Here is a 20,473-nt window from a genome sequence, read left to right as displayed (position 1 = left end):
GCTTCGTCCGATTGCTCCACTGCGGCAGTTCTCATTCGCGTTCTTGTGCCCTGAAACTCTCCCCGCTCGCTCCTCCGCCGTCGCTGTTGCTGCTTGAGGGTTTAACCATGGTTCAAGATTCCTCTCCGGCGAGTTCCTCCGAACCAAACGCGAAGGGTACCCTTTCTGCTCCAGCCAACATCTCGGCCTCCCCGCTCGCTGCGCTTGCTGATTCTGCCGCGATTGTTGAGGGCTTCCCAATGGTTCTAGGTTCCCTTTCAGCGCCTCTCCGTGACTCTGGCACTGTGGATTCTCCAACGTCTCAAGTTCACGCCGCCGCTGCCACATTGCCCGTGGCGTTCGCCGGCTCCAATCCTGGTCCCAATCCATTCGCCGTTGTCTCTGGGTTATTTACAGGCGTACCTTCGCGTTTCGGCCAGCCTCCTTCCGCAAGAGCGAGTGTTCCTCTCGGCTCCGGTCAGAACTCAACGATGGCCATGGGTATTTCTTCATTCATTTTCTTGAATCATTACTCAGCGTTTCTTGATTCCTTGAATATTGCTTGTCGTCGCGATTGACTTACAATTCTCTTTACTGTTTTGTATTGATTTTGCATCTGAGAAAACAAATGATGGACACTGGGTTTATCTGTGTAACTGAGTTACCTCTTTGGACGTCAGGTTTCTGTGGGGAGTGATGGATTATTGTTAGACCATTCATTAGCCGTTGTTTTGTATGTGTGGTAAAGCGGCCATTATTTGGCCCTGTGTTGTACATCAGTGACAATTGATTTTTCTGAACATTTCTTGCTTTATGCAGTGGTTTTTGACCCCAAACAGTCCATTGACTCTAATTATGTCCCTGTTGCCACCCAAATTGAGGCCGCACACACCGGGTATGTGTGGTATTTGTTTACTAAATAGAATGTGAATTTGCTTTTGCTCACTCCCTTGTTGGTTTTCAGGTTGCCAGCTGCAACGTCATCCCCACCTCTGACTGCTCTCAATATGGTGACCCCATCTTCGATGGAAGTTGTCCCATCTGTCCCTGCTATTATTTCTGCTTCGATTATTACTTCGGTGATGGCCACTCCCTTGATTCCCTCTTCGAATGCATCTGGTATGCCCTTGGGTTGTGGTTTATTTGTTTGGTAGAGATGTTTGAAGTATCCACTCATTTCTTGTAGGTGCACCAGCTATTAATCCATTTGCATCCGAGCCAGGAGCTTTACACAAATCTGAAGTTGAAGCTAGGTATGAATTGCATCTTTCATGGTTATCTGTCTCCTTTGTGTATTGCAATGTTTCTAACTTATCTCTTGTTCCACTGTAGGAGCTCGACCTTTGCTTCTCTGGCTCTTGCTACTATTGGCCCTGTGCGGCATCCTACCTATCATGAGAATCAATTCCCTCCATCAGTCCATCAGTTGTTCTTTCCCCTGCCTTCACTACACTCGAGGGATTTGTTGCTCTCCAGACGTTTATTGCCCCACAGTGAGCCTTCCCAGTTCAAATCTTGGCCACGGGTTCCTGAGGGTTGGGTTGAGTGGATAGATCGTTTGACCCCTCATTTTGGGCAGCAGTGGCGCCATCAGGGCTTGTGGCCACTGGTTGTGACTTCCAAGATGAAAATAAACAAGCAATCCGTTTTATTTGATTGTCTTCTCCGGTTTTGGTCCCCTTCCAGCAATGTTTTCATCTTCCCCTTTGGCCCAATGTCTATAACTTTGTATGACATCTCTTTGTTCCTCGGGTTGCCTGTGGTTGGGCCTGACTCCCCCTATTTCATTGATGATCCCGCTGCCCCGACTTTAGCTCATACCCGTTACTGCTATCCCTCCTATCGGGCAGTGGTCAAGGAATGGTCCTCGCATACAGGTGTTCCTTCTGTGGTTGAACACGTCATGTTTCTATGGGTCTTGATTTGCCATTACATTTTCTGCCCTTCGTCCGGCAAGCCATCATCCGAATACCTGCCCCTTGCATGCTCCCTCAGCACCGGTAGAGTGTATAATTTGGCGGTGATGCTTCTAGGGTCCGTATACCGCAGTTTGAATCAGTGTGTTCGGCACGATCCTATTTCCAAGCTGGGGGGAGTATCATGGTTTCTGCAAATATGGGCCTTCTCTTATTTTCCTGGCGTGATGGACTTTCTTGCTGGCCCTCCTACCATGTTGCGCATTACTTCACTGATGGGGAGCCACCTTACTCTTTCCGCCTCTGATCTGATGGATTACTTGCAGCGGCTGAAGCTTGATACACTCAATCTTCCAGCACGACCGAGCGTTTCTTGCCTTACCCGGCCTTTCTGGGTTGGTGCTTTTCCGGACTTTAATGGTCGTTCTCCCGATGAGATTGCTGCTCTAATCTTGACTCGGTATATCCATCCCAGATTATTGGTAGTTGATTGTTCTTCCACACGCCCGCCATATAATGACAAGTCGAGTTGGTCGTTCGAATTTTACAATCCTTCTTTATATGCGTACCAATTCTGGCTCTCACCGGCAGTTCCTCACACCTCGCTATCTTTCCCGGTGGATTTGACTCATATTGTCTCAGAGATCGCCTCTAGGAGACTTTCCAAGGCAACCGTACAGCTCCTATCCACTTTATCCGGGAGGTTTCTCAGCCCGATGGTGCCACTTGACCGAAAGATGGCCGAGTCATTTGCTATTTGGTGGAAGTCACGCTATCTAGACCTCATTCCATCAGTAATTCGACACCCTGGTATGGTCTGGTATCCTTCTTTATGTTTACATAACGCTTTGTTGTCGATATCTGTTATTCCAGCATTGTTTCTGTGATTTCTTGTAGATGCTCGCAAGCGAGATGTGGCTCCGAGTGAAGACAGTCCTGTGTCTGTCAAGCTCCCAAAAATGGATACTCAAGGGAGTTTGAAACTCAAACAGGAGCAGGTCACAGTGCCTCCGAAATCTCAATCCTTGAAGACTAAAGCCGCTCCTAAAGCTGCTCCGACAGGAAATATCACTCGTAGGCTCCAGACGGTGGGTCGGCGATATCATACTCGCCATTCAACTAAACTGGTTTCTGGCCCTAGCAACACCGTTGATGACCCCATCATCCTTGGTGAAGATGATCCACCTCTTGTCTCTGAGCGACCGAGCCCCAAGAATTCTAGCCCCGAGGTTTCAGACATTAATGAAGCTTTTGACACTGACTTCAGTCCAGCCACATCTGAACAGGGAGTCCTTCAAGCTGGAATATCTGGTGTTAAATTTGATACCAATCCTGATGTTTCTGAGGAAAGAGCCACTGATAACCCTTCTATCTTGAGGGACTTCCCCTCTACTGCTGGATTCAGTCCAAATTCTCCCAATTCATTGCCCGTTGCGGTCACCCTTTCTATGGTAATTTCTCTCAACTTTTCTCTTCGTTTTGAATACCTCCGTGTATTTGCTATGCTCAACCTTGACTTTGTTTATTTGACAGGATTTGACATCTCGGAGGGCTCGACTCAAGCTTATAGGGGAACCCGAGATCCAGGTTGATTTGAGCTTCTCGGACGATATCTCATCAATGCCTTCCAATCTTGAAAGGTGTACACCGTCTGTGGAAGCGCTCGCTCATGCAAAGATGGCCATTCGAAATTTCCTTGGCCTTGGCTTGCATCAACTTGGGGAGTCCCAACGACTAGCTATGCTGTCATCTGTCTCTATTCTCAAGACTTCCTCGGAATTCGCCACTTCAGAGTTTGGTATACTTGACGATCTTCCTACTATATTCTCTAAGTCAGACGCTGCCTTTGCTACTAGTTCGGATATGATATCCCAACGCACGTCATTCCAGAGTAAGCGCGAAAAGAAGGAAGAGTTGGACAAGCATGATAAGGTGGTCCGTGAGCAAATCGCCGCAGTGACAGCTAGTTATGATGTGGAAGAAGCTGAAGTCAAGCGATTGGAAGAGGAGATTCACAGGCGCAGAGCTAGGATGGTCACTTTGTTGGACGAGGCAGAAACTTTGGAAGCAGCTCTGTTAGAAACAAGGAAAAACTCGCATACCATCGGCCATCAACTTTTCGGCCTCAAGAATGATTATCACATGTGGACCAGTAGACTTCACGAGGCCGAGATTACCCAGTCCGAGTGTCTGGCCAAGTGGGAGCAGCTCCGCACTTTATTTCCATGACTCCTCATTTGTTCAGTTTCTTAGTATGCAATGAATGTGAGCGATTGTCGTGTTCAGGGCAACTTGTTTTGAGGACACTTTACGAACACACTCTTGCTTTTGGGCTTTTATATTCCTATATCTCCTCTTTTGCTGGTTCATTCTTTTCGTGCACATTGGCATGTTTATTTTCAGCAGGTAGCATGGATTGGCCATGGGTTGGCCTTAATTTTCTGGTGTATTCGATACCTAAACCTTGGTGTCGTTTGGGGCTCTTTGAAACACCGGTAAGTCTTGCCCTTACATGCTCTTATGTGCTCTTATGTGCTCCTATGTGCTGCATCCACTCAAGACGATTCCCTCGCCCCTAACATTATGCATTGCACTTCAGTCGGATCCCTTTCCCGCATACACGTATATGCATTTGCACTTCAGTCGGACCCCTTTCCCGCATACACGTATATGCATTTGCACTTCAGTTGGACCCCTTTCCCGCATACACGTATTTGCACTTCAGTTGGACCCCTTTCCCGCATACACGTTTACTTACTGTTCTTGCATGCGGTGGCTCCGCTTCTTATCTATTGATTGTTGGTTTGGTGACGGTGGATTTGTACGGGGTGTTATGTATTGGAAGGAGTTCACATTCGTTCTTAATCAACTTAACACAACTCACTTCAATAGCTTCAAATCAAAACCATAGGTTGACTTAAAACTCCCCACTCAAGATTATTCTCTCCCTTGATCCATTATCCATACACAATGAATCCAATATGATGAAAGTGGCCTATTGGCCGACTTTTATTAATCATTCGTTTTCTGAATCATAACAAATATTTACATCAGTGGCCATACAGCCTACTTCAAATAAAATTCTTACAACATGAAGCTAAAAACAGTATAAAAATGGCTGAGTAGCCTATTTCTATACTAAAATTAACTTCTGGGTCTCTTGTGGCTTGCATAGCGTCCTTGTTCTTTTCTGTTCTTCTTTTACTCCCCGCTATTCCGCTTGGCAAGCTCAACTCCCCGCTCGGTGTGTTTCTTGCCTGCCATATTCCAAGTGGCCTGAAAGCCTACTTCATGGTCTGTCACTGCACATGCAAGCGACCGATTTATATAATGACAGAATGGAACATTAGAAATATGGGCCGAATGAATAATAAGTGGCCGCAAGGCCAACTCCCTAGTGAAACAAAGTGCCTCCAAAATAATGAAGTCTCATTTTCTCTAAACAATCTTATTGTTTGAAACATAAACAACGGATACCTCAGTGGCCCTAAGGCCTACGTCATATTACGTACTGAAATAAGAAACTAAAAATATACGAAAGTGGCCCCGAAGGCCAACTCCCCACTGAATATCAGTCTTTTAGTTTTCTTTATTCGCTCACTTTTCTACTTCTTCCCTCATACTTGGAAAATACGGCTTGAGATACTTGCCGTTTATGCATCTTTTGTGTGGATGGCCATCTATGCTTGATAGCCAATATGCATTTCCGTCTAACACCTTATGTACCTTGAATGGTCCCTCCCAGTTGGGAGACCATTTACCCAGCTCTCTATCCTTTGTTCCTAGTGGTAGTATGGTCTTCCACACTATCTCTCCTTCATGGAAACTTTTCTTGTTAACTCTTTTGTTGTAGATTCTTGCCACTTTCTGTTTCTGTAACAGCAAAGCATTGTACGCTTGGATTCTCAACTCATCTAGTTCTTCTAGCTCCATGATCATTGCTTCATTATAATGCTCGAGGGAAAGTTCATTTTGCTTTGCCACTCGCATTGATGGCACCATAATCTCCAATGGGAGCACTGCATCATGGCCAAAGGTAAGGGAAAAAGGGCTCACTCCAGTGGCAGTCCTCTTGGATGTCCTGTATGCCCACAAAGTTTCTGATAATAGCCTTGGCCAATCCCTAGGATTCTCTTCCATCATCTTTTGTAGAATCTTTATCAACACTTTATTTGACGCTTCGGCTTGCCCGTTAGACTGTGGGTAATGAGGGGATGAGTTTATCAATTTAATTCCATAGTCTTCTGCAAACTCCCTCATATCTGAGCCTGTGAACATAGTTCCCTGATCTGTGGTCAATGACTCTGGAATTCCAAATCTATGAATAATATTCTCTTTCACAAAGTTAATAACATCCCCTTGCTCCGCTTTCTTCAAGGGCACTGCTTCTACCCATTTGGTGAAAAAATCTGTAGCCACAAGGATGAACGAGTGGCCTTTAGATGATGAAGGGTAGATTTTCCCTATTAAGTCCATGGCCCAGCCTTTGAATGGCCATGGTTTGACAACGCTGTGAAGTTCATCCGCTGGAATTCTTTGGATGTTCCCATGTTTCTGACATGGCTGGCATCCCCTAGCATACTTGATGCAATCTTTCAGGATGGATGGCCAATAGTAGCCATACCTCCTTATCAACCATCTCATCTTTATTCCAGATTGATGCGCTCCACACACTCCCTCATGAACTTGCTTCATGATCTCCAAAGCCTCTGGGAAGCCTATGCATCTGAGAAGCAGACCATCTAACCCTTTCCTGTACAAATCACCCTCCACTAAAACGTAATTAAGAGCTCTCATCTTTAAACCATGTGGAATATCTTTCCCGGTTGATTCTAATACCATTTTCATGTCATCCCTCCAATCCCCAGCTAAATTTACATCCAAGTTGAGCGTGTCTACCTGAATCCCTCTTTGCTGAATTGAAGGGTGGTTTTTCTTCTGAATCAACACTAGTCTGTGAGTGAGTTCTGGAGACATCTTCAATCCCGAAGCAACCTGTGCCAACTCGTCTGCCTCCCAATTTTCTTGTCTTGGGACGTGGACTAATGACACTTCCTCGAAATCATCTAGAAGTTGGGATGCGGCGGTATAGTAAGGTGCCAAGGACAAACTTGTGCATTTGAACTCCCCTGACAGCTGTTTGAGTACCAGCTGAGAATCCCCTGATATCAATAATTCTCTTGCCCCTAGATCTTTCAGAATTTCCAATCCAATGACCAGTGCTTCGTATTCTGCTTGATTGTTGGTGCATGGGAAATCCAAATTGAAGGATAGAGCGGTTTTCACACCTCTTGGGGAGGTGATCACAATACCAGCTCCAGCTGCTGTTTCTGTGCTTGATCCATCGAACTTCAACTCCCAGGGTTGGACTCCAACTCCACAAACTGGAAACCCAACCTGTTCTCCAATAAACTCATCAAGTGAAGGGTGATCAGCTAAAAAATCGGCGATAGCTTGGCCTTTTACTGATTTTTGGGGATAATATGTCAATGTAAACTCGGCCAACGCTAAAGACCATTTGCCAATTCTCCCAGAGAGGATGGGTCTATTAAGCATGTATTTAATCAAATCGGTTTTAGCCACCACAAACACTCTTGATTGAATCAAATAATGTCTTAACTTAGTACATGCATAATACAGCGTTAAGCATAGCTTTTCAATCACAGAGTATTTTACCTCTACTGGAGTAAGGAATCTACTCAAATAATAGATGGCTTGTTCATTTCCTTCATGATTATTTTGAACTAGTAGACACCCAATTGATTCATGAGCAGCAGAGATGTATAATTTAAGGGGCATTCCATACCTGGGGGGCATAAGCACAGGTGGATTAGATAAATATCTCTTGATCACATCAAAAGCCCTCTGATGCGACTCTTCCCATTTGAACTCCCCGCTGTCTTTGAGCTTCAACAGCTGTGAAAACTCCTTTGTCTTCCCTGCAAGGTTAGAAATAAAACGCCTCAAGTAATTCACTTGCCCAAGGAAGCGTTGCAACTCTTTCTTGTTCCTAGGTGGATTTGCTTCCATAATAGCTTTGGCTTTGTTCTTATCCACTTCAACTCCCCTCTGGTGCACAAGAAATCCCAGAAAGTTTCCTGCCTTCACGCCAAATGCACATTTCAATGGATTTAACTTTAATTCATGTTGCCTCATTCTTTGGAAACTTTTCCTCAAGTGCTCAATGTGATCAGTAGCTTGTTTGGACTTTACAACGATATCATCTATATATACTTCAATATGATGTCCTATCATGTCATGAAAGATGGAGTTCATGGCTCTTTGATACGTGGCTCCCGCGTTCTTTAGCCCGAATGGCATAACAAGCCATTCAAACGTACCAACAGCTCCCGGGCATCTGAATGCTGTTTTGTGAGTGTCAGTCTCGGCTATTTTGATTTGGTTGTAGCCCGAGAATCCGTCCATGAAAGACAACAACTCATGTTTAGCCACTGAATCAATTAACATATCAGGTATCGGCATCACATATACATCTTTGGGAGTTGCACAGTTCAAGTCTCGGAAGTCGATGCATATTCTGACCTTGCCATTCTTCTTCATTACTGGCACAATGTTTGAAAGCCACTCGGTATATCGGATTGGCTTTATAAACTTGGCCTTCAACAATTTCTCAACTTCCTCTTTCACTTTCAATTCAACTTCTTTTGACATGCGACGAGATGACTGTTGAAATGGTTTGAAACCTTCTTTGAGTGGAAGTCGGTGTTCGACCAATTTTCGGTCCAACCCTGGCATGTCATCATAACTCCATGCAAAACAATCTTTGTATTCCTTCAACATGCTGATCAAGTCTTGCTTCAACTGCTCTTCCAGTAGCTTACTCACATATACTACTTTTGGATTCTCAAGCTCCCCCAAGTTAATCTCTTCCAATGGGTCTTGAACTTCATGTTGGCCATCTTCCAGTTGAGATGGCGCCATCAACAACTCATCGACTTGGAGCTCATCATCTTCGTATTCTTCTTCTTGGACAACTTCAGTTCCATAAGTGTCCCATGCTTCCTCTTCCTTTAGTTTTTCCAGTACTTGCTGCACATGTGCCTTCCATATAGAGGTTGCAGCTACCTCCTTTTCTTCTTGGTTCGAATCAATCATCAATCTCCTCAATCAGTGGCTGAATTATCGGCCTCGACGGCACGATAACAGTAGGTTTGAGGATTCTTTCCAACACCGAGCTTGGAGTTGGTGTTTGCATGTACAGTGGATTTTCTTTCTTGCTATTGCTACGGATTTTGATGGGCCCAAAATCCCCATTGTAATATCTGGCTTCTACTGCACTTGCACTTGTTTGGAACGGTTGTCCATCCGCTTCTACGACCTCCACGTCATCCCCCTTCCAAAATAACAACAGTTGGTGCATTGAGGATGGTATGCACTGGTTTGCATGGATCCAATCTCTGCCTAACAACGCTTGGAAGTTGGCGGAGGAGTTTACCACGAAGAATGCACATAAAGATGACATACTCCCCACAGTAACATCAGCGGGGAGTACCCCAATGGTCTTGGTAGTTTCCCCTGTAAATGCAGCAACCGAAACTTCTGAAGGAATCAAGTCTTCCTCATTTTTGCCCAGACTTTTCAACATTCTTACTGGGAGAACGTTTACCGCTGAGCCATTGTCAATCAACACTCTAGACACTGGCTTTCCATTCAAGTGGGCTTTGATGTACAACGGCCTTATGTGCTTGGTCATGGCCGGTGTAGGCTTTTCAAGTATCACCTGCTGAGGCTTGTTTCGGTGACCCTCCTTGATAATCACTTTTGAACTCCCTTCAGGGAGTTTACTTGCCTGATCTTCTTTTTGCGACGATTCATGGGGTATCAACTCCCCGTTCCCTTCTTCTACCATTTTAAATCTCTCGGGTAGTATCACCACTCCAGTGGCACAATCCACAGTGATGTGAAATTCCCCAACGCGAAAATTAATTGATTTCCTTGCTTGATCATCCTCTTCGCTTAATAAATCATCATCGTCTTCAACAAACTTGTCCTCAGTAGCCGATCTTCCAAACTTAGATTTACTCCCCACTGGCTCATTGGAGACTGGAACATCAATTTTGGATTCATTCCTCAGCTTAGCGGACTCCTCTCTTCTTGCAATAGCTCTTTCTCTCAACAGTCGTCTCTTTTGTGTCCTAGTCGGTGGCCTAGGGAACTTTTTGTGTTGGGCCACTCTCCAAGACTCACTGAACTCCCCTCTGGCTGGAAGGACGTATCTCGGCTTTACTCCACTGTTCTCAATCATTTTTCCTTTTGTGATTTCGTATGAACGCCGTTCTCTGCCTTGATCAGCTGATAATTTTCTAGTTTCCACCATTTGTGACTCAAATGCATATGCATTTCCCCTGTCCGAATACCTTTGACGATGATTGCAAGATGACTCCCCTCTAAACCATTGTTTCTCCACCACTGGTCTTTCAAGGAAATGTTGATTCCTCGGCCTAAAGGCCGTGGATTCACCAACATTTCTGGGGAAACGTGGTTGAATTGTGCGCATTTGATTGGCACTATGTCTTCCACGATCTTCAAACAATTGACCCTTCGGAACCCAGTATTTCTTGATTACTCGGTCTTTCACTGCAAAGGATCGGCTTCTTTTCTCATTGAGAAGATTCCTCAAATCTGTCACATTCACATTAACCAAAGCTACCGGGGGGAAAGGATCATCATCCACTGCCATAGACTCTTGTTTGTTGGGGAATTTCACAACTCCCTTGTTAATCCTATCTTGCAAAATGTTCTTGAACGCCCAACAAGATTTGGTGGCATGATTATAGGAGTTGTGGTATTTACAATACTCTCGTCCCTTCAGCTCTTCTGTAGGTGGCATCTTGTGATCAGGCGGGAACGTGATGAACTTTTCTTTCACCAAGAAGTCGAAAACTTCTTCGGTCTTTGATACATCGAATGTGTACTGCATGTCTTTGGGGAGTTGGGAGCTGTTCTTCTCTGTTGGCTTCTTTTTTAGCAGGGGAACTGTGCAAGACCCGGCCGATTGCATCTCTGCCAATGCCACCTCTTCCAACTCCTGATAATAAGACCCCATAGTAGTTTTCTTCTTGTACGACTCTTCACGCAATAGTTCTTCGTATTCAGCCACTTTGGCAGCTAGCTCGAAGAAATCCCTGAACTCCATTCCCTGGAATTTCTTCCTCAATTCAAAATCTAGCCCCTTTTGTGCCATTTTCACGAACTCGGTCTCCGGTAGGAACACCTTGCACCTATTCTTCATCTTCTTGAACCTGTCTATGAAATATTCCACAGACTCTCCTTTCTTTTGAGTGACTCTGGATAAGTCCGCAATGCACACTTCAGGCTCTGTTCTATAGAATTGGATGTGAAATTGCCTTTCCATCTCTTGCCAACTCATTACTGAATTTCTGGGGAGTGAAGCATACCAGGCGAATGCAGTCGCAGTGAGGGAATTCGAGAATAGCCGCAACTTTAGATTGTTGAAGTTCTCCAAGTTGGCTAATTCCCCGCACTGGATAGTGAATCTGGCTATGTGTTCCATGCTGGACTGGCCATCCTCCCCGGAGAATAAACTGAAATCATGAACTCTATAACTCCTTGGGTACGGGTTATTCACGTCAATGTAGTCTGGATAGGGTTTGTGGAACTCTGGGCGGCCAATCTGTTTCAAGGCCGGCCCATATAACTCTTGAACAGCTTCTCTCACCATTTCTGGATCAATCCCGTGCATGTTCCGAGCGGGGAGTTGGTGATGGTAGTAATTTGCCCCCCGAGCTTGGAACCCTGCATTTAAACCAAAATTATCTCCTGGTACGCTACCATCCACTCCTTGATGATCCATGTGGGACATGTCATCATAAGCTCCCGGTTGGTACAGAGGATTGGTCACACTGTACACTTGAGTAACTGGTTGTTTCGAGCTCCCCACTCCGTGAGCACGTGAATATGGCTGTGATCTTCCACCTAAAGTTTCTTCTCTCTTGTGAGGTGGTGTGTACCTTCTCTCTGGATGATTTGGGAGAGTGAACTCCGGGCGGCGAGGATCGCCAGCCCTTGAGTTTCCAACTCCCTGGTCGAATTCCTGGACTTGGTTGCTTCCTTGGCCAGTCTCTTTGACAGTGGTATTTTGCTCCCCTCTGGTAGATTGATTCGGTCTACTCAGTAAAGTCTTCAAACAGTCGGCCATTGCCTTGGACAGGGCCAGTGAGATTTCCTCAATCTTTATAGCAGTTAACTCTTCCATCACCTTGTTTGAAACTTGATCGTATGTAGTAGGAATCTGCAGATCTACTTCTTCAGTATGTGGTTCAACAGTAGGTTGCTCTGGCTGTGGAACCTGAGTTCCCTCTTGATTAGCCAGAGACTCCCCACTCTCCTGGTTGACGTTTTCTTTTCTCCTTGGCGCCATAGTGCGGGTCTCACCGGGCGTGCCAAAAATATGTTTGCACAATATTTGGTATTTGCGGGCGTGCCAGGTGCGAAGTGCACCGATATGTGTGAAAATGATAAAAATCTAACTTCTAAAAACTTGACGATTATGGATACTAAATTTGACCGTCGGTTCTAATCTCCTAAAACAAATGCAACGCCAAAACTAAGAAAATTATTGGAATTTGAAGAAAATAAATCCCTGACATTGTTTATATTTTCAATAAACCGTAGGAATTTACAAGACGTAAAAATATAACAAATAGAATTGCTGAAACATGAAACGAGAAGATGTAAATTGCTAGAAATATGCTGGAATGATTAACGACTAAAGCTTGAAGATTGCAATTTTGCAGAGAGTATTTTGCAGAATTTTGTGCGTAGTTGAGTTGTTTTTTTTTATCTGTGTTTGCCGATCTCTTTTCTTCTTTGCCACTGGCTGTTTCTCTCCACTCCCCCATGAACCATGTTCCCCGCATTTTACGCCACGATCTCAACCTCCTCCCACGATTTTCTGCCTCTTCAGCGCCTCGTGATCAGTTTGAACCGATGGAAATTTGTCCGCCAAGTTTGATGGGCTTGCATAATTAAATTGGGCTTCACTAATTGAATTGGGCTTGTATAATTAAATTGGGCTTCACTAATTGAATTGGGCTTGTATAATTAATTATTTTTAGCCCAAACAGATATATATATATATATATATATATATATATATATATGCTATCTTCATCAAGTTTCTTCGCACGTTTTCGATATTTGACTTCTATTAAAAGTTATATATTTTTTAAAATGTAATATAAATATATGACAAAAACTTGTGTGAGATTGTCTCACTGGTCGTATTTTGTAGGCGGATAGCTTATTTGAGTTATCCATTAAAAAAAATTATTTTTTGTGTCAATAGTATTACTTTTTTATTATGAATATCGGTAAAGTTAACCCGTTTCACAGATAAATATTTGTAAACTCGTTTGACAAGAAACCTAATATATATAGACACATATAAGTATTAGATCAATAAAAATAAACTTACAATTAAATTGATTTACGCAAAGTGTGATGCGTCTAAATTTGTTTATAATATATTTTTTTAATTTAACTCTAATAATAAAATATAAGGTCAAATAAAATAGGTGAAGTAAATTAAGACTGAGCCGTAGACTGCCTCACAGAGAAGCGAGTGACCATTGTCAGATTTCGGACCCCACTCGCCTTCTTACCTGGCTACAGCTCTTTACAGCTTTTTTTTCCCTGAAGAGTTGCACACTGTTCCACGGACGTGTTGCTCACCTCCAAACGACGCGCTTGTTATACGAAATCCCTAGGGTTTCTGCGGAAACCCAGTGTTTCCAGTGTGTTGTCTATTGTACACTATAAAACCCACTCTTCAACTTCTCATTCCCCCACATCCGCCACTCTCCCGCTCTTCGCTGGGACCCTGAGATTTTCGCCACCATTTTAGTGGCGCTACGAAGTGATTCAGCGAACTGCAGCAAGATCCCCATAATTTCCTCCCCATTTCGGTTCCCGCCACACATAGTTTCTGTGTCTGGTATTCCCTTTCTTGAAGAAGAAAGAGATTCTTTTGCTGTGTATCTTTTCTCAGTTGCTATGGCGAAAGAGTTGGTTGACGGGGAGTTCTGGCTGCCTTCGGGGTTCCTGACTGACGATGAACTGCTGACTGATTTTAGAGCTGATCGCTTCAGAACGAAACCGGGTGATGATTTTTCACGTGGGTTTTGGTGTTCTTCGGGATTTAGCTCAGATCTGAGTTCGCCTGTTGAGTCATTCATGGGTTCCACGGAAACCGAGAGCGACGAAGATGACTTCATTGCCTTCCTTACTCGGAAGATAGCTTTTTCTACTCTTAAAGACTCCAATATATCGTCTGAGTGCCATCAACAGGTAAATATTATTGCTCTATCTTTTACCTCCGTCTCATCTTTGAAGAAATTTTGAGTCATTCGGTTTCATTTCTTTTCAGGGGTTGAACTTATATGGCTCACCGCAGTCAACTCTATGCGGGTGTAAATCAGGTTCCAGTCGAGGAAACCCCAAATGCGTTTCTCAGGTTCTTTCGCCGACGGAAGTTAAATACCCCGCCGGGTGGGATTTGATGTACGCTGCTGCCGGGGAGGTTGCGAGGATGCGGGCGAGTCAAGAGAAGAAATCGTTTTATTCAACCAAAGCCATCCCTTTTGCTGTTCCCCAAAAGAACCCTAGCACCATGCCTTGTATTTACGCGAATCATGAAATACAGGACCAAATCTCCCACAAGCATATGCAGGCAGCCAATGTTAGTAAAACTCTGTTTGTCTCCACATTTTATTTGTTTCCCATATTTAGATCTCAAAATTTTCATAATTGAGATGTCGTTGTTCCGTTTCAGAAGATAACGAGTGGGATTTCTGTCCAGGAGAAACTAGGGAACCAGTTTCAGTATGGAAGGAATGTAGGGGAAAGAAGAAACGGGCTATCCGCCGCTGCTTGGCCTACTTTACAGCAGTCTCACCAGCAACCGCCGCTGGTACCACGTTCAGGGATGAGGGCTGTTTATTCCGGGGAAAACGGAGCCACGAAGGAAAGAACCGGAACTGGAGTTTTTTTGCCCCGAAGATATGAGACCACCCCTCCTGAAACTCGCAAGAAACCAGGTAACTTCCTGCTTGAACAATTATCGATGTTTGTGATTGTTGGATATCATTCTCCGTCCATTTGTGCTGATAATAGTCTTGACTTTTTTGTGGATTTAAAGCAGAGAGAGTGGTCCATGCCCTGAATTTGAATCTTGAAACTATTGACATCCGGCCCCAAGCCCATTTCAGAGGCATTTCAAATATCAAACCTGAATATGGTAAAATTTTATTAGTAATTAGCCATTTCATTTAACCTGAGTAGATTATAAATGTATGAACGAGTTCTTATTTCTCGCAGGTGCCACTTTGAAACCTATGTCTCGCATCAGAATGGATCAACAGAGAGATTTTTACCCACAGCCAGTGATGAATCGAGAAGTATGGCTTCCCCAGGAGTGGAGTTATTAACAAACTCAAGATGATCTTTTGCTTAATGGTGGGAAAGTGTCGAGGATTTCTTTTGTTCCGTTTAGGACCAAGTTTTTTGGTGTCAAGTGATTAGGGGTAGTTATCATAGAATTAATCGGGAATTAAGTAGGTTATAATAATAACTAATGTTGCATTCAGAAAGAATAAATCTTTCATGAAATCTTCACTTTGAAAGGCTTGGATGTTCCAGAAAGTGGTGGATCACAGTTGGTCTTTTGGTCCCATTTGGAAAATTTTAATGATATATATTATTTTATTATATAATAATCTATTATATAGGAACAAATAGGGTCTTATATTATATTTTAAGCTTGTTTAGACGGGGTAGTATCATAGTAGCAATCCCGCCAAGTTGGTGGGTTTTAACCAACGAGTTGGGGTCTCTTTTTGGTTGATGCTCCAACCTGTTCCTTTTTTTTAATTTATTCATATTTAGTTGTGTGAACTACAGTTGGTTTGTATTGAATATCTTATCTTATTATCAATAAAGAGAAAGGTTCAGTGTTGGTTGCCAATTTAATACTTTATTTAAGTACACATTTATTGTTATTTTAATTACTAATTTGATATATAATGGTGGGATTACATGGGGAAGAGTAAAAGCAAGTGCATAATCTGCCACTTGCTTTGGTGCTGTCTTTTGACCACTGTGTCTCCTTTAGTTTCCTTTTGGGGCATGCTTCGTTGTGTCGCCTTCCGTTGATAGGATAAATCTATTAGGAAAATTCACGAGTTTCTTGAATTTTAGTCATTTTAAATCTTTCACTCAAGTTCTTTTACATAATCCAAAATTTTCGATATAATGAAGTATGTATCTTTAAGTTGTTTAAATTTATAATAAAATCTAAATATTTTCCTTTCATGAACCGAGGTAGAGTAGAAGAGTGGGTGTGTACCGTAAGGGGAAGAATTCGAGGGTATTGGGTTTGATGAGCTCTGTAGGTGGAAGAAATAATGGGTTTGGTTATTATTTATTCTCTGTTAAATTTCAAAGAAAAATGCCCCACCTCACGCCTTTTGCGCTCCAAGATATTTATAATCTTTACATGACTCGAGTATGGTGCGGTGCCTTCCTTGATTTTTATGAGATTGTAACTTCCTAGAATTGATATTTTTAGTCGATTTATTAACATATATTTTGAGGGTTTCTGTTTATTAGAGTGGGTGTGGATTTATTTAAGGGATTGATTGGTTGGAGGTGAAGAGTTATTTACGGCATGTTGCTTTGCTTGACCTGAACGGCTGAACGTAACATCTCGTCTTTGTCATTTTACATGATTCGGTCATGTCTATTTTGTTGGTAAAAAACATGAAAAGTGTCCATGCATTCATCATGAGTATGGTTCGGTGGTTTCCATCTATACATCGGTTTAATAGCTACTTCGACAATCAAAGATTTTGTTTGATTTAACATTTAAAACTTCACGCAGGTCTATTTTTCCCTTGCACGGTGATCGTGTGTTATGTACGAAACTTCTAGTCAATCTGAGACAAATATTTTATTTGAATTACTTATAAATTTTTTTTAAATTTTAATATAAGAAGAGTTGATTTGTCTCATAAGATACATAAACGATTGGTAAAATATAAGCGGCTAAACTCGATGAAGGAGTTGGATTTAAGGGAAAAAAGTTCAATTTCTTTAATTGCAGTTCATAAAAAGTTTATAATAATAATAATAATAATAATAATAATAATAATAATAATAGTAAATCTTAAAATACCTCGAATGTAGAGTAGGTTGTTTTACTATTTTGCCCTTGGCGATGTCCATGTTCCATTATTTATGCAAAATATTTGATTTAGACAAACCATGATCCGTAAACATAGATATCGTGCGGTCCACTAACTCCTTTTAAATTAAACATATAAGCCACATCATTTTATCCACATTGTCAACAAACTGAACGTGGCATGCATGTTCTCTGGACTGGGAGCTTTTAATGCTGAAAAAGCAAAATATATAAGTTTCAACTGACTTCAAGCCCAAAGTTTTAGCTTCAAACCCGAATCAATCGGACCTAGGCCACTTCTTTTTTAGCGAATCGACCCCTGAAAATTGCATGCCCGACTGCATGGCCCAAAACTGCAGCTATAAAAACGCCACCATTATAAGACACCACAGCCAAAATAACGAGATACCCGAAACCGGCCCGAATAGCGTGGATGCCGGACTGGAAGAAAACCGTAGCCACCCGGTTCGAACCGGGTCTGACCAAATTGAGATTTGAGAGAAACTCGATTAGAATGGCCAAGGCTAAGACGAATACAAGTGCTAGTGCGTACATACCCGAATTGTTATCGGGCCAACCCTGGAACAGGAATTCGGATTCTTTTCCCCAATAGAAATATGCCTTGTGGTGGATGTGAGCTGCGGCCCCGGGCGGTGGAGGGGCGGAGGCTATGTTGTGGTGTGCCTGTAGGGGATTGATCAAGTTCATTCTTGAAAATTTTGTTGTGAAAAAATCTTTTCTTGATATTGTTGTAGGATTTTAGAATTTGAGGTTTATAAAGTCAAGAAATGAAACTTTTGTCACAAAGATTGATTCCAATTTGAGAGAAAAAAGCAAAGGTGCCTGCCTGCCTGCCTGAGGGAATATTAATATTTTGCAAGCAATCTTTTCCCCAGTATTAATCTTATTGAATACAACAACATTTTCATCTTATTATTTACTTTATTTTATTTACATATTCGTACATAAATTCGTTAATGATGTTGTATTTTAAAGTTTGGAATAATTTATTTCATAGTTTTGTATGAGCGTAATTTGTTTCCCGATGTTTGTTGTAAATTGTCGGTTTATCATAATCAACTCATTTTTTCGCAAGTTGTCGGTCTATCATAATCAACTTATTTTTTCGCAAATACAACTCTGAGAACATTTTTCTTTCTCATTCTTTGAAATATTTTGTGGAGGTGGTTGAACATATACCTCATCCTTATTACAAAAGAAATAGAAACACTTGACCCCCACCTTGATTCATGAACTACTGGTTTAGTCATAGAATAGAGTAATAGACTAGATTAACAGCAAATAGAATTAATCGAAAGCTTCAAAATTCTATTGGAATACCAATTAAAATAGGTTATTATATAGTTTAAAGCAAAATATTGAGGTGGAGTCACACTAGATATTTGATTTATAGAAGAATAGTACATAAATGTTAAATAAATAAATAAAGCACAAATAGACCATACCACTATAGCACGAATCTCAATCTCGTTTTGAATCCAAATTACGCGTGAAGTGTACAAATTACAAAGTGATGGAATTAAGTATTCAATGACGCGTGCTTAGTGCTATTGTTTTCCCATGATACGATGATGTTTTGCTGACACGATGAAATTATTAAGATTTGAAGTGACCGCCGGTCAAGTTTGGGGTGGGCACGAGTCAGGTTTTTCGAACTATCTCGACTTATTGCATATCGATAGTGTCGAGTTCGGTTCAAGTATTCATCTTTTTAAAAATTTCGGTTTTCTCATTTTGTTCTAAATTAATGATTTACAGAGATAATAGTACAAATTTTTATTATTTCACATAAGAAAATTTATTTGAGAAGCTTAAATCTCAAATGAAAAACACAATAAAGGGTCTTCTTGAACACGCTTGGAAATAACTCTAGAGGGTATTCTCTATTCCATTTATATATTATAGAAATTATCGTTCATATGTACGTGTTGTGTTGCATGCATATTCAATCGTTTTTTTTCTCTAAATAATATTATTATAAGAAATCTAAAATTAAAGTTAAATAACTAAAAATAAAATTTGAAAATATATGCCGGTTCCTAATCAAATAGAAATCATACAAGTAATTAGAGTTTGCACCTCATAAAAAAAATGAACACAATATTGTAGAATTAGTGAAATGAAAGATTAATCAGGGAAACAAAAAATTCAGAGCACTATAATATAAATAATATGAATCGTATCACATTATAGACTTATTAAAATAAATATACTAAATATTCATAAGCGAAATTTATGTAACTCAAAATTATGGATAATTATATTATCCATTACTCAAAAATTACATTTTAAAAAAAAAATTCGTATAAGTTTTGATTTCAAATCTGTCATAATGACTCAAAAGTATAAAGTACTTAAAATAACATCTACAAAATTCATTTAAAAAAATAAATTTGTCCAAATAAACTCACCGAGTTTATTACTTAATCTACTTAACCACAAATTCATCACTCCAAATGTTTGTCAATTGGGAATGGGTAATATATTAATCTAAGAGTAGGTTTTTTGTGAGACGGACTCACGAATCTTTATACATCTGTGAGACGGGTCGACCATAACGATATTTACAATAAAAAGTAATATCTTAGCATAAAAAGTAATATTTTTTCATTAAATGACCCAAATAAGAGATCCGTCTCACAAAATACGTCCCGTGAGACCGTCTCATACAAATTTTTTGCTTAATTCCAAATATTTATTCTGTCGGCTGTGTGTGTAATTTTTGGAAATAGTGGGATTAAGAAAGATTAGTTAAAATGGTGGGCACGTGGACGAAGATGGTGGGGCATTATAATTTTGTGGGTGTATCGTGTCGTGATTCGGTCATGTTGACCGAGCCCTTTTATCTTAGCTAACGACGTGACAAAGCACTTGGATTTCATCAAAATATATACTGTTTAAATAAAATAAAATAAATATGATCATGACATCAAATGGTACCAACCAATAAACTTGGCAATAAATATAATGAACTCGATTTTATTATAATTTTAGAGAAAATTATACAAGTTTGGTCCTATAAGTTTTTAGCTTTACTTTTTTTGAATGCTGATATAACTATGAATGTAGTTGAAATGTCGTGCATACATAATATCTGAGGCAGAGGATTACCCTATCTTTTACTAATAGATGTTGTTGACATGTTGTCTATACATTATATTCAGGAGCGACAAAAACTTATGTGAGACGATCTCACGGGTCGTAGCTGTGAGACGGATCTCTTATTTGGATCATCCATGAAAAAGTATTACTTTTTATGTTAAGAGTGTTACTTTTTATTGTGAATATGAGTAGGGTTGACCCGTCTCACAGATTAAAATCCGTGAGACGGTCT

The 20,473-nt window shown here is 41.3% G+C and overlaps 3 protein-coding genes across 5 annotated transcripts; 2 read left to right on the top strand and 1 right to left on the bottom strand.

The window, feature by feature from the left end:
* Positions 1–521: 521 nt before the first annotated feature.
* LOC140842497 (uncharacterized) lies at positions 522–4,664 on the top strand. 3 transcript variants are annotated; one of them, XM_073210455.1, is made up of 6 exons: positions 522–1,098; positions 1,166–1,232; positions 1,312–2,705; positions 2,793–3,346; positions 3,429–4,147; positions 4,302–4,664. In XM_073210455.1, exons 1-5 carry the CDS (start codon positions 987–989, stop codon positions 4,122–4,124), a joined length of 2,823 nt encoding a protein of 940 aa, XP_073066556.1. In that variant the 5' UTR covers positions 522–986; the 3' UTR covers positions 4,125–4,147; positions 4,302–4,664. The 3 variants fall into 3 exon arrangements, with proteins under 3 accessions (XP_073066556.1, XP_073066555.1, XP_073066554.1); XM_073210454.1 differs by lacking the exon at positions 4,302–4,664 and having other exon boundaries at positions 522–874; positions 944–1,098; positions 3,429–4,242; XM_073210453.1 differs by lacking the exon at positions 4,302–4,664 and having other exon boundaries at positions 3,429–4,242.
* Positions 4,665–13,709: 9,045 nt separating this feature from the next.
* On the top strand, positions 13,710–15,900 carry LOC140842496 (uncharacterized). The gene is made up of 5 exons (XM_073210452.1): positions 13,710–14,225; positions 14,305–14,616; positions 14,710–14,974; positions 15,079–15,174; positions 15,255–15,900. The coding sequence occupies exons 1-5, from the start codon at positions 13,932–13,934 to the stop codon at positions 15,362–15,364; spliced, it is 1,077 nt and encodes a 358-aa protein (XP_073066553.1). The 5' UTR covers positions 13,710–13,931; the 3' UTR covers positions 15,365–15,900.
* Positions 15,901–17,406: 1,506 nt separating this feature from the next.
* Positions 17,407–17,826, bottom strand: LOC140803684 (copper transporter 4-like). The gene has a single exon (XM_073159580.1). It carries the CDS (start codon positions 17,824–17,826, stop codon positions 17,407–17,409), a length of 420 nt encoding a protein of 139 aa, XP_073015681.1.
* Positions 17,827–20,473: the final 2,647 nt, after the last annotated feature.

This window comes from Primulina eburnea, chromosome 10, assembly GCF_022965805.1.
Source record: "Primulina eburnea isolate SZY01 chromosome 10, ASM2296580v1, whole genome shotgun sequence".
Lineage (NCBI taxonomy): Eukaryota > Viridiplantae > Streptophyta > Magnoliopsida > Lamiales > Gesneriaceae > Primulina > Primulina eburnea.
This window is presented reverse-complemented; position numbering and strand designations above follow the sequence as displayed.

Bases quoted from the DNA above. Each gene is read 5' to 3' on its own strand.
- LOC140842496 (XM_073210452.1), top strand. From the start codon at position 13,932: ATGGCGAAAGAGTTGGTTGACGGGGAGTTCTGGCTGCCTTCGGGGTTC. The intron at 14,226-14,304 runs GTAAATATTATT...ATTTCTTTTCAG, and splicing joins CGTCTGAGTGCCATCAACAG to GGGTTGAACTTATATGGCTC. The intron at 15,175-15,254 runs GTAAAATTTTAT...TATTTCTCGCAG, and splicing joins AAATATCAAACCTGAATATG to GTGCCACTTTGAAACCTATG.
- LOC140842497 (XM_073210455.1), top strand. From the start codon at position 987: ATGGTGACCCCATCTTCGATGGAAGTTGTCCCATCTGTCCCTGCTATT. The intron at 1,233-1,311 runs GTATGAATTGCA...GTTCCACTGTAG, and splicing joins AAATCTGAAGTTGAAGCTAG to GAGCTCGACCTTTGCTTCTC. The intron at 2,706-2,792 runs GTATGGTCTGGT...GATTTCTTGTAG, and splicing joins ATCAGTAATTCGACACCCTG to ATGCTCGCAAGCGAGATGTG.
- LOC140803684 (XM_073159580.1), bottom strand. From the start codon at position 17,826: ATGAACTTGATCAATCCCCTACAGGCACACCACAACATAGCCTCCGCC.